This window comes from Suricata suricatta, chromosome 10, assembly GCF_006229205.1.
Source record: "Suricata suricatta isolate VVHF042 chromosome 10, meerkat_22Aug2017_6uvM2_HiC, whole genome shotgun sequence".
NCBI lineage: Eukaryota > Metazoa > Chordata > Mammalia > Carnivora > Herpestidae > Suricata > Suricata suricatta.
The window spans coordinates 44,186,836-44,213,000 of NC_043709.1; the positions used below are offsets into that span (position 1 = coordinate 44,186,836).

The 26,165-nt window shown below is 39.0% G+C and overlaps 1 protein-coding gene and 1 long non-coding RNA gene across 3 annotated transcripts in view; one reads left to right on the forward strand and one right to left on the reverse strand.

Annotated features, from left to right (window-relative positions):
• Positions 1 to 7,595, forward strand: part of LOC115305525 — a 57,219-nt gene extending 49,624 nt beyond the window's left edge. Inside the window, exon 4 of the long non-coding RNA XR_003914826.1 lies at positions 7,117 to 7,595. This is a non-coding gene — a long non-coding RNA (uncharacterized LOC115305525). The remainder of the gene's footprint in view (positions 1 to 7,116) is intronic.
• The window catches only part of LGR5 (leucine rich repeat containing G protein-coupled receptor 5), a 128,579-nt gene that overhangs the window by 66,870 nt on the left and 35,544 nt on the right, over positions 1 to 26,165 (reverse strand). For both annotated transcript variants that reach the window (XM_029955786.1, XM_029955784.1), the window contains exon 2: positions 6,333 to 6,404. In XM_029955786.1, coding sequence (XP_029811646.1) covers positions 6,333 to 6,404 — 72 coding nt within the window. The remainder of the gene's footprint in view (positions 1 to 6,332; positions 6,405 to 26,165) is intronic.

Here is a 26,165-nt window from a genome sequence, read left to right on the forward strand (position 1 = left end):
AAAGACAAAAGAAATCTGAGCCAGTAACATTGATTCGGTGGTTGTCTACCAAACAAAAATGGTTCAGCTCCTGGGTTTATTTCCTGGACAACTGCAGTTTTCTCCGAATGGGTCTGTAGCCTCCTATCAGGTCTCTCTGCTATAATTCTCCAATCTCTTTTGCATAAAGAAATCAGAGAAGTCTTTTAAAATCATGAATCCTATTATTTCATTCGCTGTACACAACCCTCCAATGGCTTTCCATTGCCCTTATTTTAATTCAATACCTAGCCTGATTGGTCCTGCATGATCGGACCTTTGCCTTCCTTTCCAACCTCGTCCCATGTCAGTCCCTCTCCCTCTCACCCTGCAGCAGCCACAGTGATCTTCCATGTCTCAACCACGTTACATTCCTTCCTACCTCAAGACCTGCACTCACACTTCTTTTGGCAGAAGCACTCTATCCCACCTCTTAGGACCACCAATGTCCCTTCATCCTCCTGATCCCAGTGTAGGTGTCATCTTCTTAGACTTCCTTCTTTGTCCTTTCTTTTTATTTATTCTCTCCCTGTGTTTGTGCTCTTCATCACTTTGTTACAATCATCAAATATCAGAGGTGCTTGCGTCCTCACTCGCAATCTGTCTTCCCCTCACTAGATTCTAAGCTCCCTTACAGCGGGGACTTGCTGAATGATCGAGTCCTAGTCTCTCTTATGTTCCTAGGGGCTCAATAAATATGCATTGAATAAACAAACTAAAAGGTACCTGAGAAAGGATACAATAAAATGAAGTACAGAAATTGGGGAATGTCTACCTTTTAAAGGTAGAGGAGTAGGATGCTAAAGAGAAAAAGAAGAGAGAGGTAGGGAACTTTCAGAACACTGCCAAAATTGTCATAACAGAAGACACACACACACACACACACACACACACACACACACACACACCCCAAGGACAGATATCTAAATGTCCATCTCTAGCTATATGGATAGACATCTGAAAAAGAACCAAAATAACTGGCATGAAGTAACACTAGAGAAAAATGAGTTTCAAAGAGGCAGCATTTTTAATCATTTGCCAGATCCACGCAGACAAGAGACGGAACACTGAGACAAAGCCAAGGGGCAGAAAGATTATTCATGGGCACGAAGGTGTTTTCATTTTACTAACACATCCAATATGTGAATTAGAGTTAACCAAAGTTCTTTCATCATTATTTCATTTGATCCTCAGGAAAAAAATCTCAAAAGACAGGCAGGACAGCTCTCACCGTTTTCAGCCACATGATGAGGAAGTACAAGTATCAAGCGTAGATTGTGCTTTCAGGAAGTTTGGTAGTATTTCTCATTACAAATTTCATCTGCAAGAATCGGTATCTACTATTTATACAGAGATTCTTCAAGGCCAACCATAATATGAGCAAACAGTTCCAGGGAACAATAGTAACTTAAAAACAGACCTCCCTAGAACTTCTCATGTTTCCTTGATGGCTAAATCGAGTATTTGATTCCAATAGCATTAGACTCTGGAAAGATTTTAAAATACTACTTGGAAATAAAGGCCTTCAGCTCACACTGTTTGAAATGGTAACAGTTCATTTTCCCCTCTGGTTTCATCAGACTACTACTCTAAGTTTAATGGCACTTGTGGATGTCAGCATTAGCGATGCTCCTAACATCTGAACCACACTCTGAGTACCAAATGCAGCCTCTTTAATCTGTCCAAATAGCAAACATTAACATAAGTCCCTAAGAGAACTGAATCAACAGAACTGAGAGAGAAACTGTTGGAGAGAAATGCAATTAGCGCTCAGGATGCTCAAATTTGGGAAAGAACTATTCTGCACTGATAGTGTTTCAAAGAGTTTGAAAGAGTTTTTCTTTCTTTAAAAAAATTTTTTTTAAATGTTTATTACTTTCTGAGAGAGAGAGAGAAAGAGAGAGAGCAAGTGAGCAGAAGTGGGGGAGTGGGGGGTAGGGGAGAGGCAGAGAGAGAAGGAGACACAGAATCCAAAGCAGGCTCCAGGCTCTGACCTGTCAGCACAGAGCCTGACATGGGGATCGAACCCACAAACTGTGAGACCATGACCTGGGCCAAAGTTGAAGACTTAACCCACTGAGCCGGCTCCCAGGACTGTCCCTCCCAGGATGCGCAGGCCACCCAGGGGACCCTGAAAGAGCTTTTCCTTCCCAAGTCCTGTATCCTTGGGTTACTGCAAAATCAGTCTCGTGAAAGAGAAAAGAAAGAGGTTAAACTCTTCTTGAAGGTGTTTTCATTTTACTAATACAATTCAATACAAGACTGAGAGCTTACCAAAGTTCTCTCATCATTTCACTCGATTCTCATCAACCATCAGCCTCTCAAAGCACGAGCAGGGCAGCTCTCACCATAATCCCCAGGGACCCAGTGAGGTCCAGTGGATTAGCAGGTAGTGCAGAGACAAGACCTGGGCTTGTCTCCCAACACAGCACAGCCTCACTGCACTCAGATACCGGAGTAAAAGGCTCTCTTTCTCTTTGTAACAATAGGACATTTGGCCTCTGATGCCTAGTCACTGTATAGAGTTAAAACATTAAATAACACATGATAAATAAGACTTGAATGTGCCAACATATGTGGCACAGGTAGAAAGCATTCTAGAACATCAGCAAGGCGAGGAGCTCATCAACGGTGCTGGTCTTTATTCTTCTTAAATAATTGCCTCAGGATTCACTTTCTCCAGGGTTATAATATATTTCTAAACATTGAGTCAGGGAGTACCCTTAGGGCTTTTTTGGTTCTTAGAGGATTTTAAACTGTGACACCTTTGCTAAGCTCCAGGGAGGGGTGAGGGATGAATCATGGCTGCCTACACAGTTTACAACACAGTTAAATGAATTAAACTAGGGAAATGATAGTTGGGTAATTAGTGAACAGGAAGAGTGGTTACTTGCCTCTCTTCATAATGATTTTTAAAAACTGAGTTTTGTCGTGGGAGTTTCATTAAAATCATTAATAGTATTGGTAACACCGTCTTATTTAATAGATAAAAAGCGCAGAAATAAGCCGAATAAACTGAATGAAAGAATAGTTTTGGAACAGGGCTCTACTGTGATAACAAAGGCTATACACACGCACACACACGCACACACACACAATGACAGATATCAAATGTCTGTATCCAGGTGGATGGTTGTCATTTGTTATTAGTTCAGGTAGAATACTATGTAAATATGTTGCTTAAGTATATGTCATGTAAAAATAGTCACTAAGGTTTTGTGCCTGTGGAGCAGTGCTAACCTGGTGATACTCTACATCTGAAAATTCTGGTGATATTTCTCCATCGCCAATAATCCGTGATGGTAGTGAATTAGTAACCTGAATATCCAATCTCTCCGTGCTGGGTAGACAGATCTCTTTCTTATTCTCTCTATTTCATTCCTCCACATATACACAGACAGACACAGATATATCACAGACCCATGATTTAAAAATTTAGTTTAAATAACAGTTGAAAGGGTTCAGTTGTGCAAACCACTGTTCTAGGTACTATTGGGGAAAAGAAATGTACAAACCACACGTAATTCCTACTGCTTCTTCTACCTTCTGAGTGTGGCCTTAAATTTTATCCCTGACACTTAACACTTCATGATCTTGGACAAGTGTCTTGTTTTCTCTGTGCATCATCTTTTTTTTAATCTATGAAGTGGGAATAATAATAATACCTACCTTTATGAGGTTATTAGGAGAATTCAGTGGAAATGTGTGTAAAGCATTTTGAGCAGAGTAAGCTACTATTACTGTCATTGTAATTACATTATTATTTTGAAGATCTTATACTGTAGAAGAGAATACGGACTTAAGCATAGCTAAGTCTAACGAAATTATCAGCAACATAACAGAGGCATAAGCACAATACTTTGCAAAACAGGAGCCTTTTTTTTTTTGCTACATTTTATTTTATTTTAAACACAGCACCCTAAAAATTAGCCTTGGGAACTAGAGAATAAACCAGAGTTGATCATTTTTCCAGGTTCTCTAAACACTATGCCCTTTTGCCATGAAATGAATAATGATGTCTTTTAAACATCAGTCAGATACAACACAGAATTATATATGAGAAATTGGTCTAGCTTTTAGATTCTGCAAGTCGGCCAACTCAGCAGAGGGAATTTCAGGACAGAATGAAAAACTAGAAGGAATAGTCCTTTAAGGGTCCCCTCTATTTCTGAAATTTGGTAATTCCACCATCAAGCCACTTAATGGAGTTTCCAGATATCAAAATAAGACAACATAGAAAAATATATTTTTCAAATAGTAGTTCCTTCTATCTGTCTCTTTTTCCCTCCTGACTTTTCTCAATTACCTTTTGAGAAACCGAACTTGGAATAGAATTAACATTTACCTCATGAAGAAAGAGGAGTTATTTTGAATGATTTGGGTCACTGACAGAAAAATTCTATTGAACAAAGTCCTTAAGGAAGTGAATTATTTATTGATTCAGTTTGTGGTCTAAAGTTGAGGGGCATGTTGACACAGAACGGAAGCCTTGTGCCATCGCTTAGTGTAAGGAAATTAAAGAGAAAAGCATAAGAAATGGATACCTTCGAAATACAGGGGTAAATAGGACTAAGCATCATATGTTAATTATGGTGAGAAAGGAAGATGGGAAGGACGGAAATGAGGAAAAAAATCCTAATTGAAATTTGCTAAAGGTAAGGTCTAGAAATATTGGCTAATGTCTACCACATCTGCTATTTTTATCTAAGGCGGCTAACTTGTACCAGAAGCTCCTTTTTACATGTTTTGCTTTCTCATTGTTCATTCATTCATTTATTCATCCATCAAAAATGTATTGATTATTTTTTAAAATATTTGTTTGAGAGAGAGAGAGAGAGAGTGCGGGCATGAGTCGGGGAGGGGCAGACAGAAGAAGAGAGAATCTCAAGCAGGATCCAGGCTCAACACAAAGCCCAGGAGTGGGCTCAGTCCCACCGTGGGATCATGACCTGAGCCAAAATCAAGAGTCGGATGCTCAACCAACTGAGCACCCCCAAAAATGTATTGATTATTTATTACAGACAAGCCACGATTAAGATAAACACGTTTTCAGCCCTGATCAAAGTTAATTTTTAGCAATGGAAATGGCCAGAGAGAAAAAGAAAAGGGGGAAAGAGAAGCTGGAAAACCTCGATTGAAAACCCATTCCTTGAATGATAAAAACTTGCTGTATAATCCCATCTTTGGAGCTTCCCCCCGTACCTCGGGATAACAATCTGGACATATATTCAACGTTCAGTAGTATGACAATAGCATTTGTTAAAATATAAGGCCATCAAAATAAAGATAAAACCCTCAGGGAAGTTTGAGAATATTATCCTCTTGAAAAAGGAAAAAAATTGACACAGTATAATTTGGTTATGATGGAATATTCTTCCCAACTCCCGTGGTGGATCATGCAGCGCATCAACCATTTAAATTACGCTCCAGATTGGACCCTGACTTTAGAAATTATAAAGGAAGTATTTTCAAAAGAGGTCATTGCCTAAACAATTCCTTTAATCAACAGTCAGAGGATTTGCTAGAGTGGTGGTGCCAAACTTTCTTCACGAAGACGGCAGTGGCACATCGCTCCCTCTGTCTCCCTCACTCAAAAGGGTAAGAGGATCAAATGAATTTTTAAATGCAGATTTTTGGATTATACAGTTCTTTTTCATCTTTCTGAAAATGATTACTAGACCTAATCAAGATTCCTCTGTGTATCACTAGCTAATTTTAGCTTCCTTATTTTTTATTTTTTTATTTTTTCTGACAGTGAATTTGGGAGAGCCCAGTTTGAAGTCTCTGTGGATTTCATGTTTTTCTGTTCAAGCCTTGAGGGAAGCTAAATTAAGAAGTAGGAAAATAGTAATTAAAAGTGATTAGGACAAGAAGTTTTGGTGCTAGGGAATGTGGACCCAATTCTTCCTGTCACAACCCAAACCAAGCGGCAGTTTTTGGTTTTGATTATAGCTTTACTTGCTATTTTAATAAACACGAACGAGTACTCAAACTTTTAATATCCTGCTGCTTAACTCTTTCCAAAGAGACATCCAGCTCTTCTAAACAGCCTTTGTTTTAAAACTTTAATTTGTTTGGCTCAGACTCACCTTAGAAAGTTGTAGCGTCATGGTAAACTCTTTTATAAGTTGATTTCCAGAATCATAGGCAATTTTTTTCCTCCCCTCCCAACTAAGCATTTCCTCATGTGCCAAAATTGTTGGTGCTGACAGATTTTTGCCTTGTTTTATCTGGTTCCCACAGTAAGTATGAGGGGCAAACACAAGAATCCGCGCAGTGTGGACTGGACGCGGCGCTACTGCAGGGATACTTACAACTCCTCTAGGAAGCGGAGGCTGTGCAGGGGACTCGGGGGCAGCTGACTGATGTTGTTCATACTGAGGTCTCTGGAGAGGAAAACAGACAGCACGTGAGGAGCGGTGTCCGCCGCCACCAGGAAACTAGTTCACAGTTTCAAGCAATACCGCCAAACTCATTCTTTTACTTGACAAATGAATCGCTATTTTGCATCTGAAATCTATCCCCGCCCCAGACCATCTTGGTCTCTCTATCAAATTAGAGATCCTAGGAAGAGCTCATGTGAATTCAAAATGACTTAGGCCTTTCATGGGAATGGCTGTAATACCTCATGTTTAAAATTATGTGAGTAGGACCGCAGAGGAAACAGACATAATTCAACCCTAGACATAACCCAACTTCATGACTTGCTTTGAATTTTGTGACAAAGAGAAATGTCTTCACCATGCAACTCTGAAAGTCCGGCTTCTGTGGGGCTATAAGCACCTTGTAAAAACAAATGTTTTGATTCAAAGAAACTTAAAAAAACAAAACAAGACAAAAAGCCTATTCCCTCCTTCTAACATGTTCCCTTTGCAGGTTCTCGGATTGCATTAAATAAGTGAAATGAACCATGAAACAAGGGTGTAATGTGATCCTGCTCTGGAGCACACTTCCTGCTGGGCCTGCACGGTAGTTCCTGGCACAGGAAACAACAAACCACTTTGGGCAGAACTCAATCAATTTTTGTTTTAAGGGAAACTCCGTGTAATTAGATTTTATTCTGTTTTTACTTTTCTATTTCTTTACTCTCTCCCACAGAACCCTACAGCATCACTGACATATGCCGTCTGGATCTGAGAAGACAAAAGACCAAGTGCTGGACAGATTATCCTGGAGACCGACTAAGACATTATATAGCAGTCAGCTACAGGTTGACTTTGAAAATGACCCAGTGGTCAAACCTGAAGATTCAGATTATATTTAGAATTCATATAATCTCAGATCAGGTGTACATACTTAAAATCTACCTCAAGATAAGACAATGAGTTTCTTTTTATTTATTATTTTAAAAGTTGATTTAATTGGCATATGACATTGTATTAACTTTAGGCACGCAACATAACAGCTTGACATATGTATGCATTGCAAAATGATAACCACAATAAGTTTAGCTAACATCCATTGCCACACAAAGTTAGAACATTTTTTTTTCTTATGATGAGAACGTTTAAGATTTAGTCTCTTAGCAACTTTCAAATAAACAGCATGGTGTTGTTAACTATATTTGCCCTGCTGTACATTACATCCCCAGGACTTATTTATTTTAGAATTGGGAGTTTGTATCTTTTGACCACCTTTACCCATGTCACCCAGGAGCTTTTTAAAAAATATCCTTCTTATTTAAGTGGCCACACCCATAGCGCCTAACCAGTTGATGTCAGTATGGACTGCTTGGTTTCTTTATCAAATATTAACTTTTAATCATTGATGGTAAGAATTAAGGGATTGATCATTCACTCTTTACAAAGTCACTAGTATGTACAGGTAGGGAAAATATTCAGTAAAATGTTTAAGAGTATGGTAAAAACCAGTTATAACTTTTGGTGTCTGCTACTAAACAATTACATAGCTGAATAAAATGCCATTTTCTTGAGCTAAAACTTAACAATGCCAAAAATATTCCCTGAAAATGTTCTATTTCCATATATTAAACATCTGGATTTTTTTCTGGCATTGTTTAGATAATAGTGCCAAATGACTGATTAGCAATTTAAATTTGTTGTGCGGATATTTCTCTGAAGTAGCAAAGTTGTTTAGTTCACTGAACAGACATGCATTAAACTAATCAATGAAGTTTCTGAATTCTTCAGAGGGACCATATCATCTCCGCAAAGACTTGATACTTCTCAGGAATTCACTCATTTCTAATTGATATCCAACTTATTTCCTAAAAGAATCAAAGCAGTTTGTTTTAGGAACATGTTTTTTAGCAACCGGGACTAAACCAGTTTCCACATCAAGACACTGGTGGGGGTGGCACTAACTTCCCTCTGCTCTTATGTTTTTCTGTGTGATGTACAGATCAGTTTGGGATAAACATCTATCTTGTCCATATGCAGAAAGCTCTAAATAGAACAAAGAAATTTATATATTTAGGAGATTCATAAACAATCCACATTATTTTAATATTTATTATCTTATTTCAGGCTCCTGGAAGTGAAGCTTATATAAGCCTTTTCTCAGGGTCTCACACCAGAACACTTATGACAGAAGAGGGTACAGGCACTGTCAGAGTAGTGTCTTGGGTTTGAATCCGGACCTCCCGATTCACTAGCTGCACGATGTTGGGAGAATTGATCTCCCTGTGACAGACTTCCTTATATTTATATTTAGGAAACTAAACTGCATTAATAGTTTGAGACCCTGGGACGCCTGGGTTGGTTGAGCGTCCAACTTCGGCTCAGGTCATGATCTTATGGTTCATGGGTTTGAGCCTCCATGAGCCCCGCGTTGGGTTCTGTGCTGACCGTTAGCTCAGAGCCTGGAACCTGCTTCATATTCTGTGTCTCTTTCTCTCTGCTCCTCCCCTGTTCACGCTCTGTCTCTCAAAAATAAATAAAATATTAAACAAAAATATTAAAAAAATAGTTTGCGACCCTATGCTATGATTTCAATCAAAAGAAGGTGACTTAATTTACTTTTTTTTTTGTGGTGATGATTTTTTTATTTTTATTTTTTAAATTGATTTATTTTTTAATTTACACCCAAGTTGGTTAGCATATAGTACAGCAATAATTTCAGGAGTAGTTTCCTTAATGTCCCTTACCCATTTAGTCCACCCCCCCCTTAATTTACTTCTTAAAAAGAAGAGTATCTCCTTTTCCCAAAAGGAATTAATAACTTCTCTGTGTTACCTGATGTTGGAGTTCCTCTTAGAAGGTGAGCAAATACTGCTAAACCTACTTTACCACCTGTTTTCTAATAAGGCTATTTTCTTTTAAAGAGCTTCTAAGCAATGCATATAAGCCTATAACAGAAAATAATTAAAAAAATTTTAATCTTTACTTATTTTTGAGAGAGACACAGAGTGTGAGCAGGGGAGGAGCAGAAAGAGAGGGAGACACAGAATCTGAAGCAGGCTCTAGGCTCTGAGCTGTCAGCACAGAGCCCGTTGCAGGGCTCAAACTTACAAACCATGAGATCATGACCTGAACTGAAGTCGGCTAACTGAGCCACCCAGGCACCCCAGAAAATGACTTTTAATATCAACAGTCTAAGGTAAAATGTCACCTTTAGGCCTCTAAAATATAAATTCAAATTGGGTAAGGTAAAAAGGAATTTGTCTGCATTTACTATTTTCATTCTGTAATCACCTTTGCAGCGATGTTCAAATGGAATAGTGGTTCTCTAGCTCAGGGCTTCCCAAACTATCCATGGTGAAAGACCATTTTTTTTAGATTTAAATTTTAGTTAGTTAACATACAGTGCAATATTGGTTTCTGAAATAGAATTCAGTGATTCATCACATACATACAACACCCTAGTGCTCATCACAAGTGCCTTCTTTAATATATCACCCATCTAGAATATTTTGAATTTGCTATGGGTCTATAATTTCCAAAAACCACAATAAAATTAATCACTAGAAAATGGAACTTAGGGGCGCCTGGGTGGCTCAGTCTGTTAAGTGTCCGGCTTCGGCTCAGGTCATGATCTCACGGTTTGTGGGTTCGAGCTCTGAGTCGGGCTCTGTGCTGACAGCTAGCTTAGAGCCTGGAGCCTGCTTCGGATTCTGTGTCTCCCCCTCTCTCTGACCCTCCCCTGCTCGCACTGTCTCTGTCTCTCAAAAATAAATAAAAACCACTGAAAAAAAAAGAAAATGGAAATTAAAAAAAACCCTAAAATACACAAATTAGGGGCTTCAATATTTTGTTATATGATTCAAGATAGATTAATTACTATAAAAGTTTGTAAATCTTTAGTCTCAAATTCTTATTGTTGTGGATCAGTAAAAAAACAGCTATGTCCTGGGAAGGGTCCTTGAACCACTCTTTGATTAGCAATGCCCTTCTTGCTTTCCTGTCAATTTTAGTTAAAAATGATAGAATAAGAACAACATTAAAACTCTGTACAAAAATACCCCCTTTCTTACTTAAACTATTTTAAAACTTTTCTTTTTACTATTTGATTTATCTGACACTTGGAACACATATAACCATAGCAGCAAATGAAGAGCTCTTAAAATAATTTCTAAACGTGTACATTATTTACTTTTTAAACTATTATTTTTTAAAAAGGCCATATTTGCACTACATTTTGTCTATGATTCAGTGTCCTAATATTTGTGAAACAATGCAGTGGATTTCTTTAATTTTTTCATCTTTTGCCAAGATGATGGAATTAATTTTGAAAAAGGGGTCACTAGGGACAAAGATTTCATAAGCCATGGAGGATTCATTGTGATAAGATGGCCAAGTATGCTCCACCATTCTGCCCTGTCTCTGACCCTGCTCTTGTCAATGCTGTGCTAATGTCCCTGTCTGGAAATCTAGAGCAGGGATTGTGAAGTTCTATGGGAGTAGTTGACTCCGTATTGGAATCATCTCAGAAGCTTTATGAGACCTTCTCCGGTGATTCGAATGTTCAGGCAAGGCTTCGAATCACAGCACAGGAGCAACTGTGAATTTCTAGGTGAGTGTTCTGAGCTCTACAACTCGCTCAGAGTTTAGAAGGCATTAACTATTTGCTAGAAATAAAGTTCCATTCAAGCGGACAGTATCTCTCTCTTGAGTATGCCTTTGTTGCTTGCAACTCTATTGTTATGCATTTGACAAATGTGAATTGAACATTAAATGTGGACAAATTTAGGGATACAGTGGAGAATATATCCAAGTCATCTTCAACTTTTCCCTTTCCTGTTGTCCCTACATCCATGAGATACCCAGTGTTTGTTCTATGGAGCTTACTTCTGGATCTGGCCTCTCTTTGCTCTTCTTGGCTGTTACCTTTGGTCAGGTCCTTGTTATGTTGATAACTGTTCTGCTCTCCATGCTTACTATGTCTCCTCATTCTAGGTCATCTTTTATACCATGACCAGAGAGGTCGCCCCGAGAAGCCCATCTGATCGTCACTTCCCTCAGAGCCCTGTTAGCTAATAAGAAAGGTAACCCCTCAGATGCATCCACAGGAAAAGGGGGCCTCCTCTGGAGGTGGGTATGGTGAGTTATAGGAAAGATCCCTTTCTGTTCACTGAAGCAACAGAACAAGGCAAATGGCTTGCATGCAGAAGTTGGCCTGAAGTTCAGCCCCCCTGGAGGAGCCCCTGTGCAGGGTACAACATGCATAGCCATGGCCATCTGGGACGTCTCCATCTGAGAACTTCTACTGGCTTCAGGCTTCTTAAAGGAATGAATCCCTAAACTATTTAGGCTCTTCACAATCTGGCTTAATATATGTTTCCATCTTGATTGTATGTCACTTTCCTCTCTGCAATGTGGTGTACAGTTACACTGAAATTCTTGCTGTTCCCCTTTGCATCTGTCTTTACACATGTGATTCTCTTTCCCTAGAACGTATTAGCCTCTCTATATCCAAATTCCTGCTTCTGTGCTCCCCTCTTAGCCCCCATTTAAGCTCTAGCTTAACATACCCTTGTGTTTCTGACACAGTCTTTCTATCTTTCCAGCCTACATGGTGCATTGGTCACCTGGATCACCACCTCACCAACACCCTCAACTCCCTGATCCCTTGTCTTTTGTTTCATTCTCCTGGAAAAATACCAGCTCTGGGAAAACACCATAATTCACTTTTTTCTGTTACTATGTCAGGTACTGAGTGCTACTAGGAAAGAGTAACTCACAAATGTGCAGATTAGTGACTATAAATTCATGGTCTTTGTGGGTTCTCAACTCGGCTGCACAATCACGTTATTTGTGATTGCTCAATTTACTCCCATGGGGACTGTGGCCAGTCCTCACCACTTGCCTCAAACCTCTTAATCAACAATGACTCCTGTCATGGGACACCTTTCCTCTTATTTCACGGAAACAACTGAGATTCTTTAGACCACCAAACATGAAATAAACCAAATTCTTTTTGTTTTCATCCCCGGCTTACTATGCTCATATGTTTTTCCTTGCTTAGCCTTGCTTATGGGTCTCATCCCCTCTAGGATGCTACAGCACTTTATTCCATGAATAATTCCTTCTTCTTCCTCTATTTTTCACCTATTCTTTTTACTTTCTTTTTTTTTAATTTTTTATGTGTTTTATTTATTTTTGAGAGACAGAGAGAGACAGGGTGATCAGGAGAGGGTCAAAGAGAGAGGGAGACACAGAATCTGAAGCTGGCTCCAGGCTGTGAGCCAGCTGTCAGCACAGAGCCCAACACGGGGCTTGAACCCATGAACCGTGAGATCATGACCTGAGCCAAAGCTGGATGCTTAACTGGCTGAGCCATCCAGGCAACCCTCTTCTTACTTTCAATATATAAACATAGTCAAGTCTTTTCCACTACTAAAACAGATAAGAAACAGGGACTTTCAAAACCATGTCTTCCTTTACCTGCTACCCAATCTTCCTCATTCCCTTTGGGGTTGTTTTTAGCCTAGAATTATAGTCTCCACTTCCCATTCTCTTTCCAACCCACAACACAGAGACTTCCATCCCTACACTCCAATGAAACTGCTCTTGCCAAAGAAATAGTGACTTCCATATTGTCAAGTTTAATGAACACATGACTTACTGGGCCTCCCTCCTGCATTAGATTTGCTCTTTCTGGAAATTCTATACTTCATTGGTTTCCAAGTCATCATTCTCTCAGGATTCTTTCCATACTTTCTACTTTATAGGCTCCTTTGTGGGATTTTATTCTATTTATCCCTTAAATGTCAGTGTTCTCTGGAGTTCTGCCCTTGGCCTAGTGCTCTTCAATCTCTGCCCTTTCTTCTTGGAGACTGTTACTTTCATGGACGTAAGTATCTCTTAGATGCCCATAATTGCCTACATACATATTCCTGGTCTTAATCTCTGTCTCCTAGATTTCAGAATCATATATCTAATATCCTTCTCCATATGTCCATTTAGCCATCTTGCAGGAATGCATCACGTCCACAATAGAAATAATTATTTTTATTCCAAACTTGTTTCTTTTTCTGTATTTCCAGCTTCTAGTTAGTGTCATCACCATCTTCCTATCAAAAGAGTCCAACTCTTACATACTATTCAAGTCTTCGTCCATATTTTCATCTTCTTTACCAATCTCTTTTCCTCTGTCTTTACTCTTCCCTGCTGCAGGTGCTCACCATCTCTGCCCCAGTCATCTGACAGTGCCTCCTAATCCCATGGCTGCTTGCTACTAGTCTTATCCCTGAGGCCCACCCTTTAATGGCTAGAGAGATCCACCCAAAAATGAAGAATTAGCCAAATCACCACCCTACCTAAAACTTTTCAATTGCTATCATTTCCAAATGAAATCCACATGTGTTAGTATTGCCTACAAGCTGCACTGTACAGCAAACAGACTCGTTACCACTCTGGCTCAGCCATTGTTTAAGACTCAGATAGGGTGTCTTTTCCTCCACCAAGCCTCTGCCCATTTGTAAGATTAGGGTAAGTGATGGGTTCTCTGTCCTCCCAAATCACCCCACACATTTAATGGCATCATATTGAAGTGATCACATGTTTATATGTCTATCTCCCACAGCAGGCTGTGACTCCTCATAGTCAATGGCTGGTTTTTTTGTTTGTTTGTTTTGTTCATTATAGCACGTCCAGTGTCTAGCTGAGCCTTGCCATATAGAAGATACACAGTGAATGCTGAATTGAAATCTCTTCTTCTGCAGCTTTCCTATAAGTGAGCAGATGATCTTGCCTAATCCATTTTTTAAAAAATATTGTTTCTCATCAAATGGCTACAATGCTTTTAAGTGTGAGGTACACAGCAGTTCTGGTATGAAATACTTTTGGGAACAAAACCCACTTTGTGTGTACCCATCTTTTACAATAAAGTTTTGCTCAGATTTAGTGTTATATTTTCTCTCTTCAGTCAGTCTTATTTGCTTTCTGTCCTGGAGATTCCTCAAAGATTCTTGTCCATTGAAAGTTCCCTTTCTACCCCCACCTCAAGTACTGCTGCTATTGCTTCTCCTTCCCCTCCCCTTCCCCTCCTAGTCTTTTTCTCCCTCCTCTTCTTTCTTTCTACTTTTCCTTTTCTTCTCTTTCTTTTGCTAAAATATCTTTCCAATCATTTCTCTAACTCTGTTATGGGAGGAATGATTGCATTGGGTACTTAGTCCACCATCTGACCATCCAGTCATCCTGTTTATATTTGAGCCTTGGTATATGAATCGGTGAACAAAGAGGCCATTCCTTATAGTGTGACTATTAAAAAATTAGGAAAACAACGCCCCAAATGGTTCTTTAATCTCTGCCGCTGTTAAAGACAAATATTTTCTTCTTTAGCAGCACAGTGCGATTCCTATTTCTTCTAAGTACAAGCATTTTAAATTTGTCTTGGGAGATCTAGTAACATTTAGCCTCTGCCAGATGCCTTTGTTAATGACGGATCCAGGCTGGAGCCCTTCCAGCACTTTTAATTGATCACTTTTCAAATATGCTTCTAGAGATAAGACCTGAGAACTTCAAAAGGAAAGGTGCAGGCTTGAGGAGCATTTTATGATAGTATGAATAATGTTATTTCCAGGTACTTTCTCATGTTATTAACTCCAAAGCAACATATCTTTGAAAAACATGTCTTATTGAAGGGTAACATATATGGGAAAATGAACAAATCTTAACTGTCCAGCCCAGTGAGTTTCCAGTGTGAACATACGTCACAAATCAGCACCAATCCAGAAACAAAGTTGCCATCGCCTCAGAAGCTCTCTCACGTTCCCTTCCACCCATTTCTCCCCCAAAGGGAACCAGTCTGCTGACTTCTGACACTTTATATTAGTTTTGCTCTGTTTCAATCTTTCTATAAATGGAATCATTTACAGAGTACACAAGTCCCCCCCTTTTTTTTTAAAAAAAAACTCAATTTGCTTTTTAGAGCAATTTTAGGTTCATAGCACAATTAAAAGGAAGCTGTAGAGATTTCCCATGCACTTCTCGCCTCCATACATGCATAGTCTATCCCATTACCAACATCCCCCACCAGAGTGGTACCTTTGGTACAACTGATAAACCTACTGACACTTGATGATCACTCAAACTTTGTAGTTTACGTTAGAGTTTACTCTCAGTGTTGTACATTCTATGGGTTTGGACTAATGTATAACAACATATATCCATCATTAATTATAGCACCATACAGGTATTTGGCATCTTCCAGAATGTTATACAGTTGAAATCATACAGCACGTAACCTTTTCAGACTGGCTTCTTTCACATAGTAATACAGTGTGTGTGTGTGTGTGTGTGTGTGTGTGTGTGTGTGTGTGTGTGTGTGTATGTGTGTGTTTTCTGGCTTCTTTGACTCATTGTGTTGATGAGATCCGTCCATGTGTTGCCTGTGGCAATAGTTTGTTCCTCTCAATCCAATATAGTATCTCATTTTATTATTATACCCAATGTATTTATCCACTAACCTGCTGATGGACATTTGGGTCAGTTTGTGTCTATGATGAGTAATGCTGTTATAAACATTCTTAAATTTGTCTTCCGTTGAGCATATATATGTGTGCATTTCTGTCGGGTGTAGATCTAGGAGAGGAATCGCTGAGTCTTAGTTTATGCAAATATTCATTCAGCTTTAATAGATCCTGCCAAGCAGTTTTCAGAAATGATTATGTTGAGTCAAACTTCCACCAGCAGGGTATGAGAATTCTGTTTTACACCTGTTTCTCTCTGTTTGTTTCCACCAAAATTGATATTATTTCCCTACTAAATCTTAGTTTTGCTAAAGGTACAATGGTATTTCATTGTGGCTTTAATTTGCATTTCTCTCATATCCAGAAGAGTTGAATATCTTTTCATAGAACTTTTGGCATCAGGATACCCTTTTATGCAAAGTGCTGGAAAAATATTTTATTTTACTTGATGACCTTTAAATTGAAAGTAAAGCTTACAGATTGTAAGTGAAGCAATTCGTTTATATGTAAAGAAAGAGCTAATAATCTCTTCACTTCTTTTCTAACATTATTATTTTTCCCGAGGTTTCAAAGGTATTCTTTGAAATGGCTGGTAATGTAATGATTAGGAACCTGTAGTCTGGAGCTATCCTGCCTTAGTTTGAATCCTGGCTTTGCTATTTCTAAGCTCAATAACCTTGAACAAGTTATTTAACATCTCTGTGCCTCAGTTACCTAATCTGTGAAATGGAGATAATAATAGTATCTGCTTTATAGAATTGCTGTGAGAAATAATTGAGCTAATGTATATAAAGTACTTAAGTAGTATCCGGCATGTTATAAGCCTTGCAAAGTTTGCTATCTTTATTATTACAACATAAAATCTCTTAGTATATTTACAAATGAAAATTCTTACCTGTACAGCTGTATCAGGAGTAAAGAAATGTTAGTTTGTTGATATTTGGTTACCTTGAAAAACCTTTTTAAAATCACAGTATAATTTTAGAAATGTTTAGAAATACCTGGCTTATGCACAATGAGTCCGTTTGTTTTATTAATTTTTTAACAGATGATTTGAAAAGACAGAGCCTCAAAATAAAGCTCATTTGAAAAATTTTGCTTTGTCATGCTAATCTAATAGAAATAGTTAATGTGGCTGGAGAGTCATGCACCTCATTTATATTGAATAACAAGAGAAGAGATCAATGTAGGCATCTGTGGGCAGGTCACTTATCTAAAAACTGCATGTGCTCTGAACACACCTCAGAGAAATAAGCAAGCAGACAACAAATCAAAACAAAAACAAATAGACAAAGAAAAAAATTACAACAGCAAACCAAACCCTTTTACAACTGTCAGAATTAGAAACCCACAAAATCAGTCATGAATGTTTATGTACTTGTCTCAGAGGAAAAGGTCCCAGTCAGAAGGGAAGTATTCCTTATTTGGGTAATCTTGGTGAGTTTTGTTTAGTTTTGAAATCCATTGCAGCAAATTACCAGTGGGAAGCAAACGCAGCAAGGTTGGCAATGATGTGGGAAAGGAGATTTAAGAAGTCGAACATCGCCATCATCATCATCATTGTCATCACACAGGTCTTTGATCATGGAATGTAATAGCTCTAGATACATTTCAAAAGCTTTCAGCCAACTTGGAACTAATTTTTCCCCTCCAAAATAGTGTAGCACCTCTTATGTTCTAAAGGACTATATAATCACCAAAATCACCAGAAAAGTTACTTAAACATCTAGAATATCCTAAGATTCTCTCTCTTCTGTTTTTCTCTATTCTCTGGGAATAATTTCTAGCCTTGAGCTTGCAGCTATGTTACAGACCTTTATTTCTAAAAGCTTTATTTCTGAACTTCTCCATGTAGTTAATCAACCAGTCACCTAAAATGCAACACATTTCAAGATGAATTCATTGTTTTGTCTCTTTTCCCCAAACCAGCTTTTCCCTTTGTGTTTTCTCATATTGATTAGTGCATCTTGGTTCTTTCAAGCAAACATTCTAGAAACCTCAGGTTTGTTTATTGATTGATTGATTGATTTTTACATCATCCTATCACTTATCTCCCACTTTCTAAATGGTTATTAGCCCTATTATTATAAAATTTATCTGTGCCTAATAATGGTAAGTAACATCTCTTTCTCTCTCTCTCTCATACACACACACACACATGGCAAACACACAAATTAATGAATTTTCAGATAACAACTCATTTTATGGATGAAGAAACACACACACAGAATAGCTTGTAAGTGGCAGAGCCAGGGTCTGAACATGATCCATCAGACTCTAAAGCTTGCGGGATCAGCCTTTTGCAGCTACACCGTATACTGGAATCTGTGATCTACTTCCTGCCATAGCTTAGGTTCAGGTCCTTTTTAACTCTTCAGAAGTACCACATGTGTAAAAAAGTGCCTCAGGGAGTCTCCTCTCCACTGTTCGCACCTTTATGTGGCATCTCTGGCTGTTTTCACCTCTTGGCCAGCCCCTTGGAGTGACTCTTTTCAGAACACCTCTCTGGACCTTTGACTCTGCTTCCACTTAGCCTTTAAATATCATCTTTTGGGTCTTTCTTGGCTCCATGGTAAGGAGCTCCTGGTCCATTTCTCTGCCAGCCCCAGATTTCAGAATTCCCATCAAAACCCCAGGCCTGGGGTGCCTGGGTGGCTCAGTCGGTTAAGCGCCCGACTTCGGCCTAGGTCATGATCTCACGGTTTGTGGGTTCAAGCCCTGCAACAGGCTCTGTGCCCAGAGCTCAGAGCATGAAGCCTGCTTTGGATTCTGTGTCTCCCTTTCTCTCTCTGTCTCTCCCCCTCTCATGTTCTGTCTCTGTCTCTTAAAAATAAATAAATGTTAAAAAACAAAAACAAAAATAAAAACAACCCAGGCCTTTCACTTATCTGGGAAGAGAGGTCAAGTAATTGCAATGGGATATTAATGGTTCTCTGCTTTCATTCTTTCCCCCTTCCCAGTCCCTCTGGAGTTATCGTAATTTTTTTCCCTGAAGGATAAAAGAGCTAATATTTTATATTGTGCTTCCTTTTCTTCTTTTAATGATAATTCCATTTATTTGTCTAAACAGTTTACAAAGCTTATTCATGCCACAAATTGGTTTCTGTGTGAGATATTTGAACATGGATAGAATCCTAGTTAAGGATTGTGCTATGATTCATAATAGTAATGTTCACATAAGGCATAGATTCGATTTTTCTTTACATGTAGGAAAAATCAAACAAATGCCTTTGGAACTGGAACAGGGTTTCTCAGCCTTGACACTATTAACAATTACAGCTTGATGATTCTTTCTGCAGTGGGGCTTTCCTGTGCATTGTAAGGTGCTGAGCACCATCCCTGACTGTACCCACAAGACGCCAGGAGCACCCCACTCCTATCAAACCCCAGTTGTAACAACCAAGAACTTGTATCCACTGTTATGACCTGAATTATACTTTACCCCCTACATCCCCATTTGTATACTGTTCTAATGTTTGGTAACTCAGAATGTGATTGATTTGAAGATACAGTTAAAGAATTTTTAAAAATATTTATTTTTGAGAAACAGAGAGAGCCCAAGCGGGGCAGGGCGGGAGGGGGGGAAGAAGAGAGAGAGGGAGACACAGAATCTGAAGCAGGCTCAGACTCTGAGCTATCAGTACAGAGCCTGATGCAGGGCTCCAACCCATGAACTGTAAGATCATGACCTGAGCTGAAGTCAGAGGCTTAACCAACTGAGCCACTCAGGTGCCCTGAAGATTCAGTCATTACAGAGGCAAGTAAATTAAAATGAGGTCATTAGGATGGATCTTGTTATGATATGACTAGTGTCCTTATGAGAAGAGAAAATTGGACCTAGGGACAGAGGGAAGACCATGTGAAGACACAAGAAGAAGCCAACTATAGCTAAGAAGAGAGGCCTCATAAGAAAATAACGCTGCCAATACCTTGATCTTGGATTTCCCAGCCTCCAGAAAAAATGCTTTTCTGTTGTTTAAGCCACCCAGTCAGTGGTGCTTTGTTATGAAAGCCCTAAAAAACTAATGCACAGACATAGCCAAATAAATGTTCCCTAAGGTCAAATCGCTCGTGGTTGAGAATCACTGAACTAGCACAGGTGAATTACACACAGGAAACTATTAATTTACCTTTTGTGATGACAGAAGAAGTAAGTTTCTAATCACTTTATTCTTCCAAAGAGGAAATTTAGAAAAATCTTCCCTCCCTACACCTTTCACACCATAAATCCTGTTTAGCAGTTAATTTCACTACTTAATTATTGGACAATAAAAATATACAAGAAAAAGTAGAGCCAAAGGCTATAGGATAATAACATAAATATATAGTATATGCACTATATAATAACATATATATATAGTTCCAGGACAATATTTAAAAGAAAATCTTTCAAAAGCTTTTATTAAAGGCACTAGACCTATTTCATTTCACCCAGGCAGAAAGTCCCATTGTTTTTCCTGCCCTGGGCAGTAAGCAAGATGCTGAAATATCTTGCAGTCAACATGGCATAACTATGGGATCCTTCCATGCCCACAGGATGAAATCTTTCTCTCCTACCCACAGTCTGTCTAATATCCTGGAGCACATGCAAAGAATCTGGCTTATTTCAAAAGGTGGATCTGATCCATCATCCTACCCAATCCTATGGGTTCAAAAAGCTTTTGTGGTAGTCCATCACCTGCAAATGGAACCTCAATGCTGTTATCTGTCTGTGGTATGTGGAAAGGAAAATGGGTCAGGGTCTGAAATGATGGTTTGGCCACCACCTTGCTGTTAGACCTTGTCACTTTTCTTTTTTTCTTTTTCTTTTTTTTTTTTTTTTGCTTTTATGGCTTTAACTTCTTAATGTATTGCAACATCCCTGTCACACTGCCAAGGTGAGGGTTAAATGAGATAATGTAGGTGTGTGTCCTTGGCTTGGTGTCTGGTGCTGAAAGGGCTTTATCAATTATGGGTTGAAGTCTCCACCTCTCCAAACCTTTCCAAATACAGATCTTTTTTGACTTATGACAGAGTTACATCCTGATAAACCCATCATAAGCTTAAAATACTATACATCAAAATGCATTTAATACACTTACCCTACGAACATCACGGCTTAGCCCAGCCTGTCTTAAATGTGTCCAGGGCACTTAAATTAGCTTATGGTTGAGCAAAATCATCTCACACACACCTTATTTTATAACACAATGCTGACTATCTCATGTAATTTATTGAATACTGTACTGAAAGCGAGAAAGAGTGGTTGTAGGTGTATGCGCTGTTGATCCTCGTGATCTGAGGGCTGACTGGGCTGTTGCCACTGCCCAGCCTCATGAGGGAGGATTGTACCGCATAGTGCCAACACAGAAAGGAGCAAGATTTAAAATTCCAAGCGTGGTTTCTACTAAGTGTGTATTGCTTTCACACCATCGTCAAGATGAAAAATTGCAAAGTCCAATCATTGTAAATTGGAGGCCATATGTCAACTCTATTCCAGTCACATCAGACTGCTTTTTATTCTCCCATTGTGTCCTGAAGTTTTGCTTTTTAGATTGACACAAACAGTCTATTTCCAGTGAACTTTCTGTTCGAGGGAAGGGATCTGGAGGAATCTTGTCCCACCGTTTCCTGCACCCAGGCTTTGCTGGAGTCATGAAGGCTAGAGACTGTGCATGTCAAGGGCCTGGCACGAGGCTGGTCCAGAGGAAGCAGCCATCAACTCCCAGTCACCTAGGGCCTAGGTCCCACTCAATCCTCATTACCTTTTTTTTTTTTTAAGTTTATTTATTTATTTTGAGAGAGAGAGAGAGAGAGAGAGAGCGAGCGAGCATGAGTGGGAGAGGGGCAGAGAGAGAGGGAGAGAGAGAGAGAATCCCAAACAGGCTCTGCACCAGCGGTGCTGAGCCCGATGTGAGGCTCGAGCCCACGAACTGTGAGATCACGACCTGCCAAAACCAAGAGTCGGTCATTCAACTGACTGAGCCTGCCAGGCGCCCCTCAGTCCTCATTCCTAAGTGCTCTTCCACTTCCTGCTTCTACTCCTGACTCCCTCCACAGATGCTCCACATGGAGGCCAAACTTAGCTTTTCAAAACAGAACTAGATAATTCCCTGGCCTGGCCTGAAATCCTCCAGAGGATTCCTGTTTGCTCTTAGATTAAACCCAAATGCCTTAGGATGGCTGACAGGCCCTGAATGCCTCACCCTCCATGCTCATCCCGCCTCACTGTCCCCTTGCTCTCTGAACTTAGGGCACAGCTGCCACTGTGCCATTAACTCTACCTCCCAAAACCTTTCTCCCTCAGGTCTGCTCTGTCCATTCACCTGCACCCATGATGCCCATCTGTGCCTCACCCACCCTTCCAAAGGCTGACTCCTCTTCCTTCATAAATGATCACTTTTTCAGATGTTCCTGTTGGTGTCCTAGTCTGGAGTAGGTCTTTTCCCACCTTTCCTGGTTCTTCTTCCTGCTTACCCTGCCCTCCTCCCCCTCTCCCTACCTCCCACCACTATTCTTTTCACTGAGAATAGTTTGTGGTCACATCTTTATTTACTTTCCTGTCTTCCTTTCTTCAATGCCATGAAGGCAGGGTGTGTTAAATCACCAGCTTTTAGCACAGCGTCTGGCACATGCTTGACGATCAATAAATACTCTTGTTGAGTGACTGACCAGCTGAATGAATGCTGCATTCTCTGGCATTATTCCCTTCTTTTCTTATTTCTGGGAGGATTATTTTTACTAAGTATGTTTTGTGGGTCTCCGAGGAGAGTACAGCAAGCAGATTAAAGAATACTGTGTCTACTTTGTGTTTCCTTTAAACAGTTGGCACAATGTTTTAAAAATAACTTTTAAAAATAACACTACTATAAATGCGATCTACTTATCAAGATGATATGAATGAACAATAGATAGAAAAAATAAAAAAGAACTCAATAAATCTCACTAATTTTTGAATTAGTTTCTAGCCAAGTATGGAAGATATAGAAACATGATTGTAGTTTAAACAAATACAGAGGGCATAGATTGTATTTTCATTTTGCCATTGAATAGTTTCTGAAACTGCATAGACAAACTTGTCCCAAATTGAATTTTTTCTTGCACCAAATGGAAAAAATCTGTACTGTTCTTACCTCAGTGATATGGGGAATGTGAATGAAATATTTATAAAGCCTATTCTGAGATTCTTTGAAGTGCCTACAATATACTTGATGAGCTCTTGTTATTTTTACAATGCTTTTAAGTGTTTTAAACTCAAAGCAAAGTAGTAAAAACAGAAATACAATTCTCCAAAAGAACAAATGCTACAAGATAGACTCAGAATTGATTCCAACTACCCAAGAGTTTGATTTAAGCATTCCTCTTCTTTAAACTAAAACAACTCTACGGACACTGCATTAGACTACTGCTTGCACAAGAAGGATGAAAGACAAAAACCATCTTCATGTCACAGTGACACTTTCCCATTAAACAATGGCAGTACATTTCTAGCTTCATGTTGGTCTTTGTTTCTCTCTGGGACTGATAGGCCTTCTATAAAGAGACATGATTCCATTTTAGATAAACTGTTTTCCCACTCAATTTAACTAAGATCCCAGGACTGGATGCAGTGTCAACAGAAGAGAAAGATTTTAAAAACCCAGACACTCAATCGTGCAATGATCCAAATGCTAAGTCGACTTGAGAAGTAGGGAAGACTTCATTTTTGCTACCAATAACATGGTTTGTCTGTTATAAAGGCAATTGCCTACTTTCCCTAAACATTTGCTACGGACCATTCATTTATATGCTTCGAGGGACTCAAGAACCAATAAGTCACTGATGAACTTTTAGAAACAACCAAAGGCATAACCATTTGTTGTTATTGGTGAATGAGTTACAAAGCTTAAGAAAATGTAAAAATAAGTATAACATTCACAGCCTTTTAGACCAAGTGTGACTACATATATAATTAGATATTCAAAATGTCCGTAAAAGTTACATCAAAGGTATAATTATTAACTGAGAAAAGACAGAAGAGAAAAAAATGGGGAAACCTCAAAAGGGAAAAGCCATGGTTGTATTTTTACAGTAAATCTTGTTAAAGAACTGAGCCACATGTGGGAATTCAACAAGTGCTTACTGATGATTAAGCTAAACAAGAAACGAAGACAAGGGAGATGTACCAACCATAAGGAAAAGAGTTTACAAATGTTCCCATAAATTCAACAGTAAGAAAGAGAGCTCTAACTTTCACTGAAACTTACTGTTAGTTGTCACATTGCCAATTCCAGTTGCTCTGGGGTTGGGACGTGCACAACTGTGTGGCTTTACATGACAGTCTTACATACCATGGCCCTGGTAGGTCAGTGTCAAGAAGGGTCATCATTGAAAAGAAAAATCTCCAGGGCAGCCAGTATCAGTATTGGTGACTAGATAGCAATTTTATTCATTGATACAATACTGTGTAGTTCTAATTGTGTTTTTATGAATATGAAACTTTTAATGTTTTAGTTTTACTTTAAATTAAAATTAAATATAAGTTTCATTTTAGGTCAAAGTGATTGTATATTTGCACTATATACATATGCATTATAATATGTTATCTATGATATATGTATGTATGTATATATATATATACATATATATATACACACACACACACATAATTTAAGCAACTACAAGCCTTAGAATGAAAAAACAAATACAAATACAAACAACGTCTTCCATCCCTGATTGCCACTTTCTAGAGGGAACCATTTGTACCTCTTAGTCCGGAGTCACTTAGTGCTCACTCTCTTCAGACTGTAACTTTCCAGTCTTCCACCAGAGTTACTGTCTGTACCGGAAGTTTGGGTGGTGAGGAAACCACTCTCTGGTTATGCGAGCTAGGGGAGATGTTTAGCTTATTACGACTTTCAATGAATCTCCCTGTTTTTAACAATAGTTGTACCTTCAAGAGTATTCTTTTTTAGGGTTTTATGCAGGAATTGGGTTGCTTCCTGACTAACCCTACGCCATTTGTCAGCTAAGTCATGTCACAAATTTGTTAACACATCTCATCTATTATAATTTTTTCTTCAGTTCTCTTTGTCTAATTGTAGGTTTATACTCTTTAAATTACTTTTCTGCCACTTGAGATAAACCTATGTTTAATCTAGTATGGGTTTCTGATTTTTTACCTTAAGCTGAAACCACATGACAATTATTCAAATATCTACTTGTTTTAGGTATAATCTTTCATTTTTCCAATTTATGCCAGCCTGATTAAAAATAGCCACAATATATCATTTACAGGGTGTTGCTCCCAGTCACACTTAGGGAGCTTTAATCTCTGACAGATTTCCTTCCCAAATCATTCTGGAAGTTCCAGCCTTGGCTGGGATGGTTCATCTCCAATGCAAGAACTAGTGATTGTGAGCACAATATGGTATCTGCTCATTACCTCTTCTTCTGCCCTGAGTTGCCACAGTGATGTGTCAAGATGCTTTCAATGACAATGATCAGTCAATTGTGCCATAGACACGCATCCCAGATATTTTCAACACGAGACTAAAAAATATCCAGCTCTATTGGTACCACCATCATCAGTGCCACCACCATTGCCAATGTCTTGCTCTTGATCCAAACTTCTCCAGTAAGGCACAGCTTCTTTTTTTTTTTTTCTTCCTTAAGTTTATTTATTTATTTTGAGAGATAAAGGCAGAGAGAGAGAGGGAAAGAGAATCTCAAGCAGGCTCTGTGCTGTCAACAAGGAACCTGACAAGGGTCTCAAACTCATGACCGTAAGCCAAAATCAAGAGTCAGATGCTTAACCAAGTGAGCCACTCAGGGGCCCCTAGGCACAAATTCTTTTTACATACTTCCTTGAACACTTTTCCATGTAAATAAAACCGAATCCCAAAGTGGAGACAGTTTGGGTGCAAGTAATTTACCCAGAGTAGTTTCACTTATAAGTCTATAGGCCTCCAAGAACTTGTCTTTAATTACTACAGGTCCAGGAAATTGTTGGTACATTTTTCATTAGTTAGGGAGGGTTTCTCGGAGGAGTTGAGATTTCTGCAGTGTTCTTAGTGTCAAAGAAGAATAGTAAAGCAAAGCAGATGTTCAAAGGGAGTGGTTGGAATTCCAACTGGTGGGTTTTGGTAACTGCTGTCTACCTACTGATTTGACTGGCAGGCAGTATCCTAATCTTGCCTCATTAATATGTGAGTCCCATCTGATCTGCTCAAAGAGAACAATTATCCTAAACAGAGGAAACCTGCATTTCAATCATTGACATATTGGTGATTTTTCTGTCCTATTAGTATCTCCAAGA